Consider the following 22,359-nt stretch of genomic DNA (forward strand, 5'->3'; position numbering starts at 1 on the left):
CTAAATGTCCCACCAGGACCTACATATATAGCCCTGATGTAGACATTGGGAGGACTGTCACTGTTGAGTGAGGATGTTGATGTGGAGTGAAGGGACCACAGAGAAGGGTCCCTCACTGTCAGATTCTCATTTAGACAGTCTGCCAAGGCATGAGTTAGGGGATGGGAGGGGTGAGGTGGTGTATGCAAAGGGAATGAGGGAGGAGAACAATCAATAGGCTTCTTCCTAATCCCCACCTTCTGCCTAAATCCTGATTTGTGTATTACTTTGCATGTGGTTTCCCAGGGGCTCCAATACACAAAATTTCCTAGAGGCCACTATTTCCCCTAGTACTTTCCATTTATAGTAATACCAAGATTTTTTCCTCAATGGAAAACTGCCCATTCATTTCTTTATTTCTTTCTTAGTAGATAGGCTGGGCAAATAATATCATCCCAGAAAATTTGAGGCCCAGGAGGTGAAGGGGCTTGTCGAATATAACATGATAAAAGCCTGGACGTAGCTGGATCTAAAATTCAGGTCTCCTGACCTTAGGGCAAGGGAAGTCAAGTGAGGTGAAGAGAGGAGTTGATCCTGGCAGAAGACCCCTGACCTGGAAGTGCCCCCCCCAGCCCTCGGGGCCTCTGTTGACAGTGTTCTGCCAGTCAATGACCAGACACAGGTAAATAAATAGCTTGTTTATTAGTAATATGTTACATTATTAAAGTGCATCAAGAGGAGACATAGCAGACTCAAGGTGGCCAGATTCCCGGGCCTGGGGCCCATGGGGCACAGAGGAAGAAGGTTGCCTGGGCTTGCTACTGAAATGACAGACCAAGGGCACTGAGAGCCCCTGCTCCAAACCCCTGGGGAGCGGGTGCTCCAGCCTCCACCGCCCCGGGGAGAGCTCCTTCTGGGATTCACAGTTTATCCTAAATTAGAATATGACCTGAGCTGAAGGCATGAACCCGGATGGAAGCACAGTCCTTGGGGAGGGGACAACAGAGGGGATTAGAATGGGATGCCCCCCTTCTGCCCCCCAACCCTCAACTCCAAAGGCCAACAGGGGCTCAAGCCCTCATTACCCATGAGGACCAAGCCCCTTCCAAATGAACACCATGAAATTGGGACCGATTATATTCCTTCATTCTCATCCCACCCCACCCCACCCCCAACCTTTTCCCCCAATAATTCCCTCAACTCCCAAGTCACAGGGAATACCTGCCCCTCTGACTGCCATTCTGAGGGGACTCCAGAGCTACTTTAAATGGTCTCTCCCATCAGGCCTTGGGGCTCCTTGGGGCTGGGGACTGTCTCCCCGATCAAATCAACACCCTTCTTTGTCCAGCCTTCCTTAGCCCTGAGCCTAACCCCCAACTCCTTGTTTTTCCTCCGGGCTACAAGTCCGGGCCCAGGAAGTCTTCCCCAAGGCCTCCAAGATCTCAGCAGACAGTCCTCCTCCCCTCTGTCCCCACCCTCTCCCTCCCTCCCTCTATCCCTAAACTAAGCCTTCTCATATAAGGATTCCAACCCCAGGTGCCCTAGGCTGGGACACCTAATCCCCACCCCCACCCCCACCCTTCCCAACATTGTTTAAGATTCATTTGGATGCAGTCGGAAGTTGTCAGACTTAAAATAAGCTAAACAAATACAAATAAAGTCCTTTCCCACAGGAAAGGAAACATCCCTAGATAAACATGCAAGCTTCAAAGGGCCCTCCCCTTCCCCACCAAAAGGGGAAGGGACCCACCCTGGACTGCTTGGTGGCGCGCCCTTCCCTGGGGATACACCAGCTGGTCCTGGACCCCACAGGTAAAGAGAGGGGCATGGGCAGGGGCAGGATGGATCAGAGGCCAGCTCTGGCAGCTAGGGCACAGAAGGACCCTGGAGGTAGGGCAAGGCCAAGTGCCAGGGATCTGCCTGACCCCTCTCCTTCCGTCCAGCCCCCTCCCACCCCTCACCCATACACACCCAATGCATAGAGTCAATATAGTTTCCAAGTATGATTCACCTTTGGCAAACTCTTCCCTCTGGACCTTGGTGGGGAATACCTCTGCCTCCTGCAGCCCCCACCCCACCCCCAGTCCAGCTCTTGCACCTGTATCACCCCCGTTCAGTTCTGGTGGATGATTCCTTCCCGTGATGTCTGAAGAGAGACTTGTTTTTCTTTTAAACATTCTTAAAGGGAGAATGTCCCGGATACAATCCCTACTCCCTTCGCAGTCTTGTTCTTCATTGGTGGTTTTCTCTCCTACATTCTTCACTTCTCCATACCCCCTCCTACCACCACTCCGGGAAGATTCTTCACAAGCCCAGGATCCACGTGCAGCCAAGACCAGACCCCTCTCCTTTTGTCCCAAGTCCTTTCCCCCCCACCACCCCCCATGCCTCCCAAGCAGACCTATGGCTCAGAAATGTTCATTCCCCTGAAGAAAGTGGGGGAGAAGCTCTGTGCTCCCCCAGCCCTAGCCCCCAGGGGTAAAGGCAAGGCTTGGGCCTGTAGCAGTTGTGAGAGGCACCTGGGGAGGGTGGGGGGCAAAGGGTGTCTCCCCAGAAGTGGCAGAGGAGGGCAAGAGCAAGCCACAAAGTCCCACACCCTGAGAAGGAGGAGGAGGTGTTGGGAAGGGGGTCTGAGAGCAGAGGAGGGATCCTTATTGAAATAGGAGGAAAACAGCCAGTGCAGACAGAAGCCTGAGGCAGAGCAGGGAGCCTGGACCCCCCTCGCTGCCGCCCATCAGCAGGTGCTCCGCAGTGGCCTCCTTGCGGAGTTCCCACTGAACAGCGATGCGGCTGTAGGTGCCCTCCTCGGCCTTGCATCGGTATAGCCCGTACTGCTCATCGGTGAGCTTCTCGATGAACAAGATGCAGTCTGAGTTCTGCCAGCCGGGCTCACAGCGGTGCACCTTCTTGTCTCCGTGGTGCCACGAGTAGGTGGCGTGGTGGGATTCCACGGGGCACGTCAGGTAGTATCGAGAATTCCGGGCCAGGGTGACACTCTGTGCCTCACCAGAGCCCTTCTCTGGAGGGGAAATAATCATAATAAAAATTAATAACAACAACAACTAGCATTTGTATGGTAACTTCAGATTTGAAAACAATTAACGATAATCATCTACTTTATCCTCACAAACGGGAAAACTGAGGTTGAAGGGTGATTAGCCAGTTAAGGGTCTGAAGTTGGATTTGAACCACTGAGCCACCTATGCAGCTCACTGTTTCCTAGTCCCCTTCAAGCAGCCCCAGATGGCCCCTTCAATCCCACACCCCTTTGGGAGACTGAGAGATTGGCATTCCTTTCATCCCACACCAGTGATATTGGATGAGCCAATATCAGGATCTTAGAGTGAGCATGGAGAAGCATCTCTTCAGTGAGCCTACACTGAGGATAGGCCTGTGTGTACCCCCAACCTCTCAGACACAGACATGGACACACACACACACACACAGGGCTGCCTCAGGACAGGCTCCCATGGTATTTGGACTCATTTACTAGTCTTAACCTGAGCAAAATCACTGTACCTCAAGAGGCCTCAGTTTTCTCATCTGTAAAATGAGGGGGGGATTAGATTAAATGGTCCCTAAGGTCTCTGCAGTTCTGAATCCAATGGTGCAGTCAATTCAATGACAAATCAACACAACCAGTGCTTCTGGGAAGGTTCTGTCAAACACACAGTCTGTGGATCAGTCCTCTTCTCCAGTCAACCCCATTCTACCATATGTGCTGTCTCCCATTCTAAGAGTGTAAGCCCCAAAAGGGTAGTGTCTCTGTTGCCAGCATTTCGAATAATGCCTGGCACACAGTAAGCACTTAAATCAATGCTTTTGCATCTACTCGTCGTTTGTTCCTTCCTTCCTTCCTTCCTTCCTTCCTTCCTTCCTTCCTTCCTTCCTTCCTTCCTTCCTTCCTTCCTTCCTTCATCCTACAACCAGGGATTCCCTGAGAGCAAAATCCTGGCTCTCTCCCAAACTCAAGGGTATGACTTACCCAACTTAGATGGACATTCTGTATGTGGCTCGTTGGGACCCAGAGACTGTAACACAGGCCTAGAGAACAGATGGTACAACAGGCTACACAAGCAGTAAGGGAGAAAACCCCAGAGCGCAGCTGACACCCCCCCACAATGGTGTGTATTTCTTTATCTTGCCTGCGTCATCCCTGCCAGCGCCCAGCCCCATCGCCCCCCTCTCTGTGCCAGGACCAGGCCCTCCACTGTCTTTCCCCCAGGGGTTCTCAGAATGCCTCAGCCCCTCTTCCTCTAGGTCCCCCAAACGGAGAGCAGTGAAGCCAGAACAGCAATGGCTTCCGATAAGTCTTGGAGCATCGAAAGGGGCATTAAGACATTTAATGACCAGGTCAGTATATCTCACAGGTAGGACTTGAACCAAGGTCTTTTTGATGCCAACACTGGTCCCCTATGCACTAAGCTATGTCTCTCTGGTAACAGAGATTTTTTGGTGGGGAGGGCGCGGAGAACTGGACTTATGATTCCAATGGTTGGTTTGTTTGTTTTTGGTAAGGCAATTGGGCTTAAGTGACCTGCCCAGGGTCACACAGCTAGTACGTGTTAAGTGTCTGAGGCCGGATTTGAAGTACTCCTCCTGACTCCAGGGCCGGTGCTCTATCCACTGCGCCACCTAGCTGCCCCTATGATTCCAATGTTACAGGAAACTGCAATAAGAAAACTCCTTCCTCCCATGCAGATTGTGCCAGTCTAATAAATTACCTGAGGCACAGAGAAATAAAGCTACTTCCCCAGCTTCTCACAACCAGTATATACAAGAGCCAGAGCTCGAACCCAGGGCCTTCCTGACTGAGAACTGGGTTCTCTGCCCACTGTGCCACACTGCCTGGTGAGGAAGAGAGAAAATGAAGAATTGAAATGCCTTGAGGCAAGGACGGCTTTGTTTTAGTTTTGGATCAGTCTAGGACAAAGTGTGGGCTGGCCTGGAAGCAGGGGGATGGCCAAGGTGACCCCTAGCAGTCTGTTCCACTCTGACATACTGGGTCACAGAAGGCATAGCGGGTCTGGGTACTGTTCATTTAAAAAAACCCTTTGTTGGGGCAGCTAGGTGGCACAGTGGATAGAGCACCGGCCCTGGAGTCAGGAGGACCTGGGTTCAAATCCGACCTCAGACACTTAACACTTACTAGCTGTGTGACCCTGGGAAAGTCACTTAACCCCAATTGCCTCACTTAAAAAAAAAAAACCCTTTGTTATATGGGCTTGCTTCCTCATTAGTTAAAAAAATCATTTAAAAAATTCTTTGTTATTTGGGACGACTCTTTGGAAAGAAGGAGGGGAAAGGATATAAAAGGAAATGCAGGTGACATAAAAACAAAAGGTAGCAATAAAAAGTCATCTTAAGAAATAGTATTCCTAATCCCTGGAATGCCTATCCCCCGGGGCAGCCCTGGAAAAGCCAAGGGGTTGTCTGTCCACATGCAAGAGGCTGGCAAATATCTTTGATGGTCAAAGGAATCTGGTGCATCCAATTGAGAGGCTCGATGAACACCTGGGGGAGGGTCAGGGGTCACACCTACCCTTTATACTTGTAGATGGAGACACACTGGCCATGTGTGTCGTCCCAGCCGCAGTAAGGGTCCCGGGCCATTAGGCAGCCCTGGCAGCCCCCTCGGTACTCGCTGCATAGGTCCAGAGGCACCTGGCTGACCTCCCACTGAGAGTTCACGTACAGTTTCATCTGAAAGAGCAAGAAGGCCCCGGGCTATTAGGGCACTTCCTTAGGCTGGGGGTGGGAAGGTCAATGAGCTGAGTCTGGGGGCTCAGAACCTTGAACTTCATTAGCCAAAGCCCAACCCAGAGCAGGCGCGGACAGCACCAGCGCAGGGCCTCACCGTAACATTGTCCAGCGTCATGGACTGGATAGTGGCTGGATGGCGACGGAAGGGTTGGATTTCCATGATGTTAAAGGCCTCGTGTTCTGATTCCACCATCTTATGGATTGTTCCTTTGTCTGCGGAGAGAAAGGGGGGTAGGTGGGGAGGAGGGCGGGAACCAAGAGGGAAAGAAACAGACGGAAAGGGGAAGGAGGTGAATTAGGGGAAAGCCATCCAGTGCCTCAGAGCCCCAACCCCCTTTGCTCTAGACTAGGCTAACCCTACATGACTCAGGATGGGTCAAGAGCACTGTGTGTGGGTGTCATGGTGGAAAATCTGTCTTGTGAGTGGAAAGAAGAGTAGGAGATGGAACAGAGAAGCCAAGAGAGCCCTTATCTCTGTAGAGTAATGAGCTCAGGCCCTTCAGCTCCCAGGACTGCTGGTGGGGGAGGGGAGCGTGTAGAGTCTGGATTGGAGGTGGGGGGACAATGTCCCTGGGCCCTCCACCCAAGAGGACCATTCAGAGAGCAGGAAAGTTTAGAGTCAGCTTGGGTTGATGGGGGGGGGGGGGCGGGAGTGATGGTGAATGGTATCCTTCCAGGACAGAGTTCCTAATTGGAGGGAGGGAGAGGGGACAGACTCATAAACAGTACATGCAAAGCCTCTTAGGGCATCCACACTGGGCCACGAGAAGAGTCTGGAACTTGTCACAGCACCTGAGTTCAAATCCAAGATTTGCCCCTTACTACCCGGGGCAAATCACTTCACCTCTCTGGGACTCATCTGCAAAACGGCGGGTGGAGGGGTGCCGGTGATCTCTAAGGTCTCTTCAAGCTTGAAATCTAGCATCCTATGACACCAAGTGCTTCCTGGATCAGGTGTCAAGCTGCTTTCAGCTACTGAGTTTATGGAATCATTATGATATTGGGAGAACCCTAGATTTCAAGTCAAAGATGTGGCTTCCAATCCCCACTCTCTAACTACCTCTGCTTGACCTCCATGACCTTCACTTTCCACCTTTATCAAATAAAGGGATTGAACTCGATGATGCCCAAGGCCCCTTCTGGTTCTAAATCCTATGAGCTTAAAGAAATAATGTCAGAATTCCAAAGGCCAGTAGCAAGACCCCCTCCCCCATCATTCTAAAGATGAGAAACTGGGGCCAAGAGGCATGAGATCAGACATGAGTGAATACAGAAGCAGGACCCAGAACCACTAGGCCCTCTCTGACCCAGTAGGTCAGAGTAGAACAAACTACTAGGGGTCACCTTGGCCAACCCCCGATTCTGGGCCAGCCCACACCTCTCCCACCTCTAAGACACAGCCATCTGTCCTACTTCACCAACAGAGCCCTGCTTTCTCTGTCCACCTCACCTAACATAGTGCTCTTGTTCCTCTCTCTTCCCAGGGCCTCTTTCCCTCCCCCAGACTGAAAGAACAAGTCTGATGACTTCTCCATTTGATCCCCATTGATCTGTGCCCCGGCCCAATGACCAAGCTTTGGAACTGAAAGGGCAAGTCAGATTGGGTGGGGGTGGGGATGTCATTGAAACAGGAGGGCTGGGGAGGGCTGGCGGGCCTGTTCCTCCACAATATGAGCAGGTCAGCTGCTTCTGGATAGCCCAGAGAATAATGCAGAGAGCTGGAAAGCTCATTACATCCTCCACAGGAACTCCACGCCCAATTAAGCTGATTTCACCGTAAAAATTGTACCCAGAAGATGGAGCTAGCTCAGGTCAGACATGGATCAGGCTGGTAGGGATAAAAAACTGGGGCAAGTAGGACCTCCTTGTCTGACAATCCTGGAAGAGGACCAGAGATCAAGTGCTTGCATTCAAGATGGAAGAAATCACTTCAGGAAGCCTGTCCTGGAAGCTGGAAACAACAAGGGGGCATCTAGACCTAGGTCTGACTCAGTGGTACCTCACTTTCACTCTTAGAACCACAGAATCCCCAAGTCAAGAGTGATTATAAATGTCTGTCACGTTGAGTTATTTCAGGTTGAATCGAATCAAAATCACAAACGGTGATGTCTGAAGTAAAACCTAGCGAAGAGGGATGTGAGACTGGTGGTTGAAATCTCAGCCCTGCCCCTTACTTTGTAACCCACAGAGTAGGGGTTGGGCTGCACTCAAAGCATCCCTACACGAGCATCGCATCCCTCAACTGGAACAGTCACCAGCCTCTCTCTAATCACGTCAGGGTTTCTTAGCCCTTCCAAACGGCCCCCTTGAGTATTCCCCTCCTATGCTATCCCCTACCTCCCTGTCACCCAGCCCTGGAATGTTCTTTTTCCCCATCTCTGCCTCTGGGAATTCCCAGAATCCTTCAAGGTTCATCAGCTCAGGTGCCGCTTCATTGCTCTCTCTCCTCCCTAAATCACTCTGCATTTACTTCATGTTTCCTTTTCATTTGTCTGTGTTTGTGTTATTTGCCTCCAACGTGAGGAAAATTCCCTGAGAGCAGGAACATTTTCTTTGCTGTCTCTATGACCCCAGAACCTGACACAGTATCTGAAGGCTCATAAACATTGGTAAAAGGAACTGAACTGAATTGAATTGAAATGGCAGATGGTGAAAGCTAGGCGTCTCTTCCTGGCACTTAGGCCGGCTTCTTCCTGCTGCGGGTTCAAGTTCATTCCCTCTCAGCTTGTCCTGGGTGGACACACAGGGATCTGCTGTTCTCATCACTTAGACACTCTCCCTTCACCAGTCTTCGAGGGGATTCTGGGTTCTACTTCCTTTCTCTTTTCTCCCAACAAAATAACCTCAGGCCCCACCGTATTTGCTTGATGAGGGAGGGGCTTTCCGCTGCTGCTGGCTGATTTTGTTCACAGAATCTTAGAATTCTAGAATGTTGAAACTTAGAATGCTAGAATGATCTGGAAAGAGATCATTAGAAACTCCTGCCTTAGGAGTCAGAGAACCTGGGTTTGAATCCCAGCTCCAGTCCTTACAAGCTATGTGACCTTAGCCAAATCCATAAACCTCTTTGGAGGTGCTTCATCTTTTGTAAGATGAGAGCGTTTTGGGGGGTGGCTAGGTGGCGCAGTGGATAAAAGCACCGGCCCTGGATTCAGGAGGACCTGAGTTCAAATCTGGCCTCAGACACTTGACACTTACTAGCTGTGTGACCCTGGGCAAGTCACTTAACCTCCATTGCCCCGAAAAAACAAAAAAAATAAGATGAGAGAGTTTGGCTTTGATTCACTCAAGCCTCTGCTATGTATGAATCTATAATCTTAGGCTCTGGCTCCATTCTCCCATTTTTCAGATGAGGAAACTGAGGCCTACAGAGGTTCAAGGCCTTGTCCGAGGTCACACAGCTGATCAGAAGGCCAGGAGTCTGACTCATGGTCTTTATTCCACAACAGCCCAGCCCTCACCCTGGCCCATCTACAAGGTCTCTGTATCTTGTTTCCTTTGAGGTTCTTTGAATTCTGGTGGGGGCTCAGAGTCAGGAAGGGCACTGGCTACTCTGTTTGTCCTTCCTCCTATAACGTGTAACGTTTCACTGGCCTTGTCAAAGAAAGAATCCAATTCCCCTCACAGACCCGTTTTCCAGGAGGCTAAACAATAGACTCTATGAGTGTTTCTGGCTTTCCTGGCCGCTATAAAGAGAACTTTGAGGCTTGTAAATAGGAGGAAATCAGACAATGTCGCAGCTGAAACAATCCCCGTAAGTGTACGGTAAAAATAAGTTTCGTTATAAAAATAAGCCATCCCCAGAGGCCTTATTCAACTGAAGCCCTTTAGTCACCTAAGGGAAATTCTGCCCTGAGGCCGGGGGGATTAGGGAGGGGAGAGAAAGGAGGCTGTAGTTACTGCCTTCTTTCTGCTAAATTCAACTCAGTTCAACTCAACAAACTCTTATGAAATCCCTCTAATGTGCTAGACCCTCACACAAAATGAAATAATCCCTGCCCTCGAGGGGTTTCCATTCTAGGGATTGGGGGCTAAGGAGGGGACAGCATGTACACAGTTAAGCAATTATGCCCCTATCGATCCAGCTCAAGAGGCTTCCTATGGGCTCTAGGATAGAACGTAAAATAGACATTCCTCTATTTAGCTTTCAAACCCCTGCCCAACCTGGCCCCAAGCCACCTTCCCAGCCCCACTGGACATTATTCTCCCAAGCCTATTCTTGTGCAGACAAAGGGGACTTGTCTCTGTTCCCAATCTCCATTCCTTTACTTCTGCCATCCCCCATGTCTGGTTGGCACTCCCTCCTTACCTCCACCTTCTCACCCTGTAAGAGACATCTCAGGTACCATCTCATGCATGAAGCCCTTTCTGATCCCCCCCACCCCCGCTTACTGCTACAGCCCTCCCTGCCAAACTACCTCTATATATGTCTTTATTACCCTTATATTTATGCCATATATATTTTTATGTGCACTGGTTTCCCCTATTCAAATGTAAGCAGCTTGTGAATAGGGATTGTCTAATTCTTTGTACTTGTATCCCTAGAGCTTAAGACACTGTAATTATAAAATTAATTATAATGAATTTGTGTTGCATTTATTAAATTTATTGGTTTAATTCTTTATTGCTGAATTCATTAAATACATTCATAAATGCTCATTGATTGTCAGTTGATCAGGGAAGGAACACTTAGCTACTGGGGAAATCGGGGAACTATCTCTTGTAGGGGGTAGGATTTAAAGGAAACTGGGGGTTCTGAGTGGACAAAGGGGAGAGAGAGCTTTCCACATATAGGCAACAGACGACCAGAACAAAGGCATGGCCAGGAGATGGAACGTCCTATGCAAGGAAACTCCAAGGAGGCTATTTTGACTGGGGGAGGAAGGGAGGAAGAAGTAAACGGACAGGAAGCTTTCAGATTATTGTTACTGACTCCCTGGGGAAAGGGACAATAAGACCCAGTCCCCAGGCCCATGTATCAAGGTCTAGGGGCAGGAAGAAGCCTAGTGGCAGAGCAGATCTCCTACAACTGCCCAGGCAAGCTTCACTTCTCCACCCTAATCCTGGAAGTCCCAGGAGCCTGAAGTACTGATGGTTGGCTCTCCCCCCAAACCAACCTCTTCCCCAACCCCATCCCAACCCTCTCTGCCCTCTGGAGAGGGGAATCGGGTTAGGACAAGGTGCTGCCCTGACAGAAGAGATCAGTCAACAAGTATTTATTAAGTGCCTACTGTGTACCTGGCACCAAGCTAAGTCCCTGGTTGGTAGCCGTCCCAGGATCCTCTCTGTCCTCATGGGCCCGGCGGCAGCAGCCACAACCACTGCTGGGCTTTACCCCTGAGGATTGTATTTGCATTTAGCTAGGGTTTCCAGGGCAGCTCATGAATGTCCAGAGACCATTTAGTCCACGGCCCTGGCTTCAGACTCTGAGAATCCCAAGAGTTGGGTGGCACCTCAGAGGTCAACTGGCCTAACCTTTACTTGCCCAGAAATCCTCTCCACCACCTCTTCTACAAGTGGCGACTCAGCGTCTCATCTATCTGCTCAAGCCCTCCAGCACTTTCTAAACTCTCCAGGGAAGGAGGTGTACTCATTCGCACTATCCTTCCTCCTCCATGGAAAAGGTCCATCAAAGAACCCTGCACACAACACGGCAAGCACTGGAATATGAGGATGAGGAAGAGGAAGTGGCTTGGTCAATAAACTTTTATTAAGCACCTACTATGTGTCTGATGCTGTGCTAAGAACTGGGGATAAAAGGAAAGGTCCCTACTCTTCTTTTTTGTTGGTTTGGTTTGGTTTGATTTGGTTTGGTTTGGTTTTTTGCGGGGCAATGGGGGTTAAGTGACTTCCCCAGGGTCACACAAGCTAGTAAGTGTCAAGTGTCTCAGGCCGGATTTGAACTCAGGTCCTCCTGAATCCAGGGCCAGTGCTTTATCCACTGCACCATCTAGCTGCCCCAAGGTCCCTACTCTTGAGGAGGTCACAGTTTAAGAGGGGAGAAAATATGCAAACAAACAGGCTAAATTGGAAGAGATTAGGACAGGCTTCCTGGAAAAGGGAAGATTTTAGCTGGGACTCAAAGGAAGCCAGGAGACAGGGATGAGGGGGCCAGCCAATGAAAATCCTCAGCTTGGTCTGACCCTCCCTTCTGGACCTGCCTCAGAGGAGGAGAGGACTTCTAGTTGTTTTTTTTTTTTTTTTTTTTTTTTTTTTTTTTGGTGAGGCAATTGGGGTTAAGTGACTTGCCCAGGGTCACACAGCTAGTAAGTGTCAAATGTCTGAGGCTGGATTTGAACTCAGGTACTCCTGAGTCCAGGGCCAGTGTTCTATCCACTGCACCACTTACTTAGCTGCCCCTAGGACTTCTAGTTTTAACTTTTGCTGTTCAGTCATGTCTGCCTCTTCCTGACCCCATTCAGGGTTTCCTTGGCAAAGAGGCTGGCCTGGTTTGCCATTTCCTTCTCCTGCTCATTTGACAGATGAAGAAACTGAAGCTAACAAACAGGGTTCGGTGACATGGCCAGGGTCACTAAGTGTCTGAGGCTGGATTTGAACTCATGAAGATAAATTTGATTCCAAGCTCTATCCCCTGTGCCATCTCGATGCTCATAGGTCAACCTTTAGCTATACAGAAATCCCCTCTATAACTTCCCTGGCTAACGGCCATTTAGCCCCTCCCACCTTGGGATGAATTCCACTCTAATCTGCAGTAAGTTTTTCCTAACACTGAACCTAAATTGGCTTCTCCAAAGCTGTTATTTAGCCACGACTCTAAATTCTGCTTTTCTAGGACAAGGTAGAACAAGTCTCCTCCGTATGACAGCCTTCCAAATATTTAATGACAGCTATCATGTCCTTCCTAAGTCCTCTCTTTTCCAGGCCTCCACCTGAACCCCACCCACACAGCATAACTTCCAGTCCCCTCACCAGGCCGGCTGCCCTCTGGACATGTTCCAATTTGTCAATGTCTTTCCTAAAACATGACATCCAGAATTAAATACAAAACTTGAAATGCGGTCAAGTCAAAACAGAGTACAGAAAGACGAAAGTCTTCTTGGCACTAGACCTCATTTCTATTTAGGCAACAGGATTTTTTTGGCCACCACGATCTACTGCGGACTCATCAGACCTGCAGTCCACTAAGACCCCCAGAGTCATTTTCATAGAATCTGAGATCTAACCCTATCTCCCCCATCCTCTACTTGTACATTTGATTTCTTGAACACAAGAAAGGGGCTTTACATTGATCACCATCCAATTTTATGTCCTTAGTTTTAGTTCAGTGTTCTGGAATCATGAGATATTTGGGGATCCTGATTTATACAGCTGTTAGCTGTTGCTGCTAGCTCTGTGGCACCTGAATTTGTTAAGAGTGTCATTCATGTCTTCACCCAAATCACTAGTTAATAAAATAAAATTATAGAGAATAAAGTCAAAGACAGTTCCTCCCAAAAGAGCATCCTCACCTGTGGCCAAGTAGAGAACATCAAAGGTGGACCCATTCCTGGTCTGCATTTGGTGCACCAGGACTTTCTTGTAGTGATATTTAGAATGGAAGAGGGGAGTCTTCTTGGTCCCAAAAGGCTCCACCCTCTGGGCTACTTCAGGGTGACTGTCAGCTACCTGGAATGTCTCTGTGGGTGTCAGCTGTGGGTCTGGAAGGCACTAGGTCAAGGGAAAAGGACACGGATTAGTGGCGAGTCAGCTGTCTTTAAGGTTTGCAGGACATTGGATCAGCATCAGTGTTTGCTTGTTTGAGCCTGGCAACATAGAGATCCTGCCAGTCTCATTTTATAGATGAGGACGCTGAGTCTCACAGAGGTTAAGTGATTCTATAGTCACATAGCTGCTAAGTGTTACAGGCAGGTTTAGAATTCAGGCCTCCCTCAATCCCAAGCCCAGTACTCTATTCCTGTGTGTGAAGGAGGGGGAAAGGACAATGGAGCTGACACTCACCTTGCCTGGCCGTGGGTTGGGCAGTGTCCCACTATAGCCTTTGAGTGGGGATGTTCGAAAGATTCGGTCTATGTCGCCGATGGAGTACACACAGATGGCCGAGTAGTTCCTGTGGGAGGCATGGAACCCTGCCTCAGTGGCTGGGTCAACCCCTTGACCCTGGTCACATCTAAACAGCTAGACCAGCTTCAGGGAGAACCCAGTCACACAATCATCACCAACAACCACATCGGCCCTCAGGGCCTCACTGTGCTCAGGGGTAACCTAACCCCCCTTCCACTATAATCTAAGGCCTTTCTTTCTTTGTCTCGTCATAGGAAAGGACCTTGGGCATCCTGCAATCTGGCCTCCTACCCACGTAGGATTCCCTCAATGGCATCTCCGGCAGATGAGTATCTAGACCCCATCCTCAGTGGGCATAGAACATGGTGTGCCATCTATGACTTCAGTGGATGCCATCTGCCCAGGGCAGGGTGGCATCTGCTCCCAGCCCGACTCCCTAGGCCTTAGAGCTGGGCACCCACGGCAGCTCTCGGTCCCAGGGCTGGATCTTTCCCATCTCCTCCCAGGTCCTTGGAATTCTGACTCTGATCTAATCATGAGCAATATAAATAAGGCCCCCGTCACCAAAGATTCCGTACCTCCTTATATCCTCGCCCATACACACTCTTTCTTGTTTTCAATCGATTAGAGCGATTAAGAGGCAGAAATTCAAAGCTGAGCACAGTAATTGAGCCTGGTGTGATAACACCCCTCAAGAGGCCAATGCAGCAGAAGGGGTGGCATGACCTCACCTCACCTCCTTAGAAGAGCGCAGCTAGTGACCCAGAACTGGCAGCCATCCCGCTCAGAGCCCCGTAGGGTCACAGAACCACAATTCTAGAGCTGAAAGAGGCCTCAGAGCCTGCTAGCCCATCTCCCTTATTTTACAGATGAAGAAAGAAAGGTCTAGGGGGTAGAGGGGAGAGTTAAGGCCCTCATGCACTCAATGAGTGCTCTGTCTCCCCACCTGATGCCCCATTCTCCAAAAGCCCCCACCCTCACCCTCTGGACCCCTATTCCCATGACTGAGCCCCATATCCCCCTTACTGAAAACTCATCCCCCTGAGCATTCATCCCCTTCGTCCTTGAAATCTTTCTCTTTGAGACTCTCCCTATCCCCTCTCTGAGTCCTCCTGAATCTTCCTGTCCCCTCCTTTAGACCCCCATTCCCCCCTTGAGACTCCTACTCTCTATCTGAGCCCTCATCCCTTTCCCTGAGCACCCATTTAACAGATCCCTGCCTCCCCCCCCCACACACTCAACAGGCGCCCCACCCCCAGCCGGTGCTTAGCTCGTGGCCACAGCCAAACTAACCAGACAGTCATCCCCCACCCCCAGCTCACCAGGGATTGGAGAAGACCCCGTAGACCTTGGTGGACCGCCAGTCTCCTGTGGCATTGGGGACCAGGAAGACATCCTGGAGCCAGTTGAAGTTTTTGTTGGTGGTCGGGTCGCTGCACACCAGCATGGCCTTCAGGAAGGTGTTCCACTTGGTGGCAGACATAGAGCTCATGCCTCCTCGGTCCCCCTGCCCAGGAGGAAAAGGAGAAGACGGGGCTGTTATCCCAGGACGGGGCCTTAATTCATAGATCACCAGCCCAGCTGACCAAGAAGACAGTCCAAGAGGGGCTCCAACAGAGAAGAGAGATACAGCCTGAGAACCGAGGGGACCAAAATCCATGAGGCAGTTTCATACGTGGAGTCAGAGGACCTGGATTCAAATCCTGTCCCCAACACTAGCTACCTCTATGGCCTTGAGGCAAGTCACTTAATTTCCACGGGCCTCAGTTTCCTGATCTGTAAAATCAGGGAGCTGGACTAGACAATCTCCAAGGTTTCTGCCAGTTCTGGAGTTATAACCCAATGAAATTCCAAAGGGGCTAGAAAAGAGCTCTGACTCTATCAAGAGAGCCCAGAGATCCATTCTCACTGAAAGGAGGAAGTCTGGGCACTGGTCCCAAGCTACCCTGCCTCCCCCATGTGCAAAGTCATCGTGTGAACTTGGAGCCTCTGAAAAGGGGTCCAGGCAAGACATACAACTGGGTACCAACCAAAGAGTTTGGGGACATTCCCGGAGCGATCGCTAAGGAGAATCCAGGAAGATGACAAAATGTCATGGAAAGAACACTGGATCTGGCATCCAAAGGCATGTGCTCTAATCCAAACTCTACTAACAAGGCCCCTTTCTTCTCTGGCCCTCAGTCTTCCTCTCTGTAAAATGGGAGGCCTAGAGGAGGTGACCTCTAAGGTCTCACCTAGCTCTAAAATTCTAAGATCGTGGGGTGTTTGGGGGCCTGTCAGTCTTCCTCTCTGTAAAATGGGAGGCCCAGAGGAGGTGACCTCTAAGGTCTCACCTAGCTCTAAAATTCTAAGATCGTGGGGTGTTTGGGGGCCTGTCACTACCTTGTTGGGACCCTACCCAAACCAGGCCCCCAGGTTGAAGAGAAGGGAGGGCTGATCTGGCAGCTTCCCCTCCTGGTACATGTCACATTAAGGTCTGAGCATCGGGGCAGCTAGGTGGTACAGTGGATAAAGCACTGGCCCTGGAATCAGGAGGACCTGAGTTCAAATCTGGCCTCAGACACTTAACATTTTCTAGCTGTGTGACCCTGGGCAAGTCACTTAACCCTCATTACCCCGCCAAAAAAAAGGTCTGAGCATCATTTGAGGAATTTGGACCAGTTACCAGCAGAACCACTTCTGCCCACCAGGTTGAGCAAATTCCAAGTGTAATGCCAGGTAAATGGATCCAGGGCAGAGATGGGAGGGGAGTAGATAAAGTGGCATTGTGGGTGGCATCATAGGGGTGGAGGCAGAGGTAAAATTGGGGGCTTTTCCTCCTACCCTATCTCTCTGCTGGTAAATTATAAATAAAAAGAATTGTTACAATTGCATTTGATATTTTGTTATTAAACCTGACATAAAATGTCATTGGTATGGGGAATCCTTCATAAGGAAATTCTCTCTGCCAACAGAGGTCAGCACTCGCTCTGAAACTCAAGAGTTTTAGAGTTACCTGGACCACTGGGAGGCAATGACTTACCTAGGGTCATACATCCAATGCGAGTCAGTCAGGCCTTGAACCCTAGTTTTCCCTGACTCTGAGGTCAGCTCTCTACCCCCTAGACTACACTGCCTCTATGACAACAATAAAAAAAACCCAGTAATGCCTCACCCTTGAACAGTGACTGATTTTCCAAAGTGTTTTCACTAACATCTCCTCATTAATGGTCACTACAGCCCTTAAAGGAAGGAAGGTAGTTTTTTACAGATGGGGAAATTGAAACTCAAAAAGAAGGGAGACAAGTTCCCTGAGGTTGCTCAGTGAATTAGGGTCAGTGCTGAGGCCAGAACATAGTAAGGACCTCTAATCCCAAGTCCTTTCCACTGGACCACCCTAGCTGTTAGTACAAGACAGGGGTGTATCTTTGAAGGTGGGACTGAGCCATTGATTCATGAAGAAATCCACTCTCCAGGAAGACACCAGCGAGCCCAGAGCACCAGCAGAACTGGCTACCTTCCCTTGGATGTGGCCTGGCCCTCTCTGAAGCTCCCCACCCCCCTGCCCCCGCCACCCCTCGCCAGCCAGCAAGCCCTGTGGCTGCACCTTACACAGTTGGGCCACCCTGGAGACGTTCATGGGGGCCTCAGGGTTCTTGTCAGGATTATTTTCCCGGAAAAAATAGTAGATTTTGTCATCATAGGCTTCATCTTGATTGATGATGGTAGCCTTAATGAACTGTGGGTCTGGAAGAGACAAAGAACCCCACACACAGTCAGACACAGTGCCAAGGTGATGGTATCTTTCCCTGACACTTGCTCCCCAAGGCTCCTGATGTCCCAATCCCTCCTATGCACTAGAGAAGCCACTTCCTCTCTGAAAAAATGGAGACTGGATCGATATCCTCCTGGGTAGTTGGTGGGGAGGCGGGGGTTTCTATGAGATGACACTACCAAGCCCAGAGGGATGAAGGGCAGATATTGGGAGACTCTGGACACTTGGGTAGCCTATTCCTGAGGGGTAGGGGATGCTTTCCTGGTACTTCATGTCACCCTACATAGGCAGGCACCTATTACATGTATGCAAATGGTCAAGCTTTCTGGCCAGAACCCTTGCTGATACCCTCAGAGAGCATCACACAGAAAGAACAGGAAGTTCTAGGCCTTTCCCATTCTGGGCAGGAGATGGAGGAGGAGAGGGAGAATCGAGGGAACAATGGGGAAATCAAGGGAGACCACTAAGGCATTGGTCTTCAGCTGAGCTGGAGAAGAGTTGGCCTTGGAGTCTGGGGATGGGGCAGAGGTCAAGGCCCAAGAGAAGAGCATTTGTTTTTGAACCTTTGATGAGCGCATCATCCGCAAAGAAACAATGACCTAATATCCCTGGGAACAGGCAGAAGCTCCCCAGGTGTTTTGGCTGTCAATTCTGCCAGGTAGGCAGAGCCCATAATGACTTGGTGGGAGGGAGGCCAGAGGGCCTCTTGATGAGATCAGCCCTCCCCAGGGCAGGAGAGCAGGCAGGCCAAGGACAGAGAGAGGAACTCCCAGCCCCCTGGGGGCCTCCTTTGTGGGGTTCCCAGGAGAGCCACCTCAGCCCCAGCCTGCTGACAGCACATACACCTGCCGAGTGCCCGCCTCCTGTTTTGTTCTCCTTCCACAAAGGTGCCAACCCTAGGGCCAACCTGCATTTTCCAACAGCTCCACTGAAAGTCCACATTAGCTGTTTGGCTGTCCCCTTTCCCACCTCCCTTACCTAGTCTTGGCCCCTCTCCCCCGCCCCACCCAACTCTGTCCTAAGTCCCAAGTCTTCCCCCAGGCTCCCAACACCTTCAACCCAGTGCTCAGCTCTCAATGAACTTTCTAACATGCATCCTTCACTTGACTCAGGTCTGCCCACTATCTCTCAGCCTGGGGCTCATTCCTACTTTCCTGTGTGAGCCCCTTTCTCCCTTCTTTGTGCTTGTCTAAGTACTGCCTACTTGTCACTCCAACTCAAGTCCTACATCCAAGATTCTGAGTCCCATTCAGTTTTCAATAATCCCTCCCTCCCCTGACTTCTACACGCTTCACTGCCTGGGTCACACCACCCACCATTCAATCATTGACCACCTGGGGCTATTCTCCCACTGTTCCACATGTATAAATTCTCTGTGAACCCCATGCGAGAAGGGGGAGAAGGAAGAGTCCATCTCTTCCCCTCCCGTCCTCTCCTTCTGAGCTCCCCATCAACCCCAGTCCCGAAGTCCTCACGGAGCAGGCAGACACTGATCACTCACTCTGCATAACCATGTCACTGGTGTATAACTCCCGCTCTCCGCCAATGCGCCGGAACCTTGGGATCTTGCCATTGTATTCCTGCTTTCTGATGGTGGAGTAGACCTGGTCACCTGCAGAGGGGATAGAGAGAAGGCATCCAGTCAGCCGACACCATCCCGGCAGGAGCCCACACCTTGAGAGGCTATGGAGGCTTCCAATGTCTTTCATCACCCAAAAGACTGAGCTTTCCCACTTGCCCTTGTTTCTTCGCAGAACTGCCTGCCTATGGGTATGGAATATTACACATGGTATCAGACTTTTCTGAATGATTTTCTGGTTAACTTTGCTGAGATTTTCCCCCCTTTTTTTAAAATTCTCTGTTATAAGGGATGACTGTGGAAGGATAGGGAGAGAGATGCATTGGAAAATATAAATCATGTAAAAACAAAATATCTCAATAAAATGTATTGTTTTAGCCTTTCGACTTATGGATGTTAACGGTCTAATTACTCAAGAGCCTCCCCAGAATTCCCAGTAAGCAATTCCATGCATAGTATGTTCAGGGCAGCTATGTGGCTCCATAATGCATAGATCACTGGGCCTGGAGTCAAATTCAGAGTTCAAATTCGGATTCAGACATTTACTAGCTGTGTGACCCTGGGCAAGTCACTTGGCCTCTGTCTCCATTTCTGCAGTGTAAAATGTGGATAATAATAGCATATCTCCTGGGATTGTCATAAAGATTGACTGAGACATTTATAATGCACTTAGCACCATGCCTGGCACATAGTAGGCACTTAGTAATTGCTTGTTTCTTCTTTCTCACAGTTAGGCAACATGGTATAGTAGAAAGACCACTGGAATACCTAGCACATGTGGGTCCTTACCCATAATAGGAGCTTTATAATTCAATTCAATCATTATTTGAATCAGAAGACCTGGGTTCAAATCCTAGCTCCACCTGTATTCAAATTGTGTCCCACAGGCATTATTCCGTTTACTTAAAGGATGAAAGCTCTCAGAATTGAACTGAACCCACAGCAGAAAACACCAACAGTTTTCCCTGTTATATTTGACTATTTCATCAGAGACATTTCCACCCACTTGCCTTATACATCTCATGTCCCTTTTCTGGGCCACAGGGTCAGCCCTTGGAGGTCATTCAGTCTAACCCCTTCATTTTACCAATGAAGAAATGGAAGTGACTTGCCCAAGGTGACACAGCTAGAAAGTGTCTGATGAAGGATTCAAACCTGAGTCCTCCTGACTCCAAGGCCAGCTCTCTACCCACCAGAACACAATGCCTCTCTAGAAGTATTTCCTTCCTCCTTCTGTAAAATGAGGGAGTTGAATCAGATCATTGCCAAGGTCTCTTCCTGTTCTAATCTTCGATGCAACAAATGCCACAGTGTTACACATATTATTATAGACAAGTTCTGCCATCAAGTTTGGAAATCCCTCCAGATGAACCTCGGCCCCCTCCTCCTTCCTGGAACTGCTACGTACCACTGAACAGGACGAGGGAATTCTCATCTGGGGTGAATGGGGCATAGCCCCGTCTTTCCCCAAGCAGAGTAATGGTCTTGTTGTTCTGGGAGAGAAAGAACAGGCAGGGTCAGTCTGGACCTCTTAAAGTCCAGTTCATTCTTCAGGTCTATGAGGGACGTGGGTTCTTACTCAGCCCCTGCCCCTCCCTGCCTTCCATTTCTCTAAGCCTCCAACCGAATACCCTTCCCCACTCTGCCAATCCATGCCCTTCTGCTCCCTTCAAACTCATCAAGCCCCCTACTCCCTCTGACTCCATATCCCTTCATCACTAACACACTTGGCCTTAGATTAAATTGTCCTTTCTTATGTTTGGGGGGGGAGGTTCTTATATTTAATTGTCTCATCACCACACCACCCCCTCAGACTGGAGTCTCTTTGAGCAAAAACTGTTTTGCTTCCCTCCTTTTCCCAACATGATGCTGACTGGTCATTCCTTGGAGGGATTTCAGAACAAAGCCAAGTCTTGCCCCCCCCCCCTACTCTCCTGCATCCTCTTTGATAGAATGAGCCAAGTTTTCCTTAGACACCCCCCCCACCCTCCACCCCGGCTGAGGTGGGAGGGTGGCCTCACCAAATGCCAGCAGCTAGGGTGGCGCGCATTGGTCCCACAAAAGAGCAGCCCATCCGTCTGCTTCTCCAAAAGGGTGATATAGTTCTCACAGTCCTAGCAAAGACAAAAGAAGCATGGAGGCTTCAAGATTGGCACAAAACAGTGACCACCCTAAAGCATGAAGGATGGAAGAAAGGGGCCCCTGACAATGGGGCCACCAAACAGTGAGCCCAGAGAGAATACCTAATTTGCTAGAAGTGGGTTTCTATTCAACATAAGAATTTCCCAACAACAATCAGAACTATCTAACAGTGGGAAGGACTGTGGTGTGAGCAAGGGAATTCCTGTGTAACTGGGCGGTATTTGAGCAAAGGCAGGATGACTACTGTCAGGTCTACCATAGAGGGGGTTCCTACACTGAGTGGAGGGTTGTTCTGTGATGAACAAAATTAGATAATTTCCCTTCCTGGGAAGAGCTTCCTAACAATTAGAGCAGGATCTGGGGATAGCAATTTTCCTTTCACAGGAAGTGTCCAAACAGAGTCTGGATGGCCACTGGTCAGATATTGTGATGAAGATTCATGCTGCCTGGCCCCCTCTACTCATAGGATTCTATCATTTTCAGCCTCCAAAGTGCTGACAGAAAGAGAAAGAGGAAGACAGTCTGCTGTTCCTTGTCTATAGCAAGCATGGAAAGCAAAAAACAAGAGGTACCTGATACCTTTGTCCTAAGTTTTCTATCTAGTCCCATCAAGGGACTAGGCCATGGAGAGGATTCAGGGACTCCCTTTTACCACAAGGAAAAGACCCATGATATCTCATAGAAGGAGGCCATCAGATTCTTTTCCCAGAGTTCTCCACATTGACATCTACTACACATTTCTCCATCAGTTTGCTCCCCTTCCTGCCAAGGACACCTGCACCCAGTCGGGGCAAAGAGCAGGGCTCCCCTGCTCCAGTAACAGCAGGATAGGCTACTCCCTGTCCCAGTAACACCAAGGTAGGCTGGCTCCCAAAAAAGTAGAAAGTAGCTGCTGAGACTTGTCTCCTGGGGGCACCCCTCTACACCATGTCTATGCAACACCCACTCCCCACTCCCACCCACCATAACCTCTGAGACCCAATCTTACTCACCAGCTGATTCTGGCAGAATGTTTTATTGGGACTGACAGTCACCTGTGCCAGAGAGAGAGAAGAAAGGTAGCATTGGCCCAAACTGCCCATACTGAAGTGATGGAGGAGGGGCAAGGGTTCCTAGACCG

General features: G+C 49.8%; 1 protein-coding gene across 2 annotated transcripts in view; it reads right to left on the reverse strand.

Moving 5' to 3' along the window:
- Positions 1 to 662: 662 nt before the first annotated feature.
- SEMA7A (semaphorin 7A (John Milton Hagen blood group)) overlaps positions 663 to 22,359 on the reverse strand; it is a 65,431-nt gene continuing 43,734 nt past the window's right edge. For both annotated transcript variants that reach the window (XM_043987337.1, XM_043987338.1), the window contains exons 3-14: positions 22,232 to 22,273; positions 21,119 to 21,211; positions 20,506 to 20,590; positions 19,020 to 19,130; positions 17,351 to 17,490; positions 15,087 to 15,271; positions 13,702 to 13,810; positions 13,212 to 13,410; positions 5,837 to 5,955; positions 5,522 to 5,682; positions 3,965 to 4,023; positions 663 to 2,998 (exon numbers count right to left, since the gene is read on the reverse strand). In XM_043987337.1, coding sequence (XP_043843272.1) covers positions 2,631 to 2,998; positions 3,965 to 4,023; positions 5,522 to 5,682; positions 5,837 to 5,955; positions 13,212 to 13,410; positions 13,702 to 13,810; positions 15,087 to 15,271; positions 17,351 to 17,490; positions 19,020 to 19,130; positions 20,506 to 20,590; positions 21,119 to 21,211; positions 22,232 to 22,273 — 1,671 coding nt within the window. In that variant the 3' untranslated portion in view covers positions 663 to 2,630. The remainder of the gene's footprint in view (positions 2,999 to 3,964; positions 4,024 to 5,521; positions 5,683 to 5,836; positions 5,956 to 13,211; positions 13,411 to 13,701; positions 13,811 to 15,086; positions 15,272 to 17,350; positions 17,491 to 19,019; positions 19,131 to 20,505; positions 20,591 to 21,118; positions 21,212 to 22,231; positions 22,274 to 22,359) is intronic.

The sequence above is a fragment of the Dromiciops gliroides genome, chromosome 2, assembly GCF_019393635.1.
Source record: "Dromiciops gliroides isolate mDroGli1 chromosome 2, mDroGli1.pri, whole genome shotgun sequence".
NCBI lineage: Eukaryota > Metazoa > Chordata > Mammalia > Microbiotheria > Microbiotheriidae > Dromiciops > Dromiciops gliroides.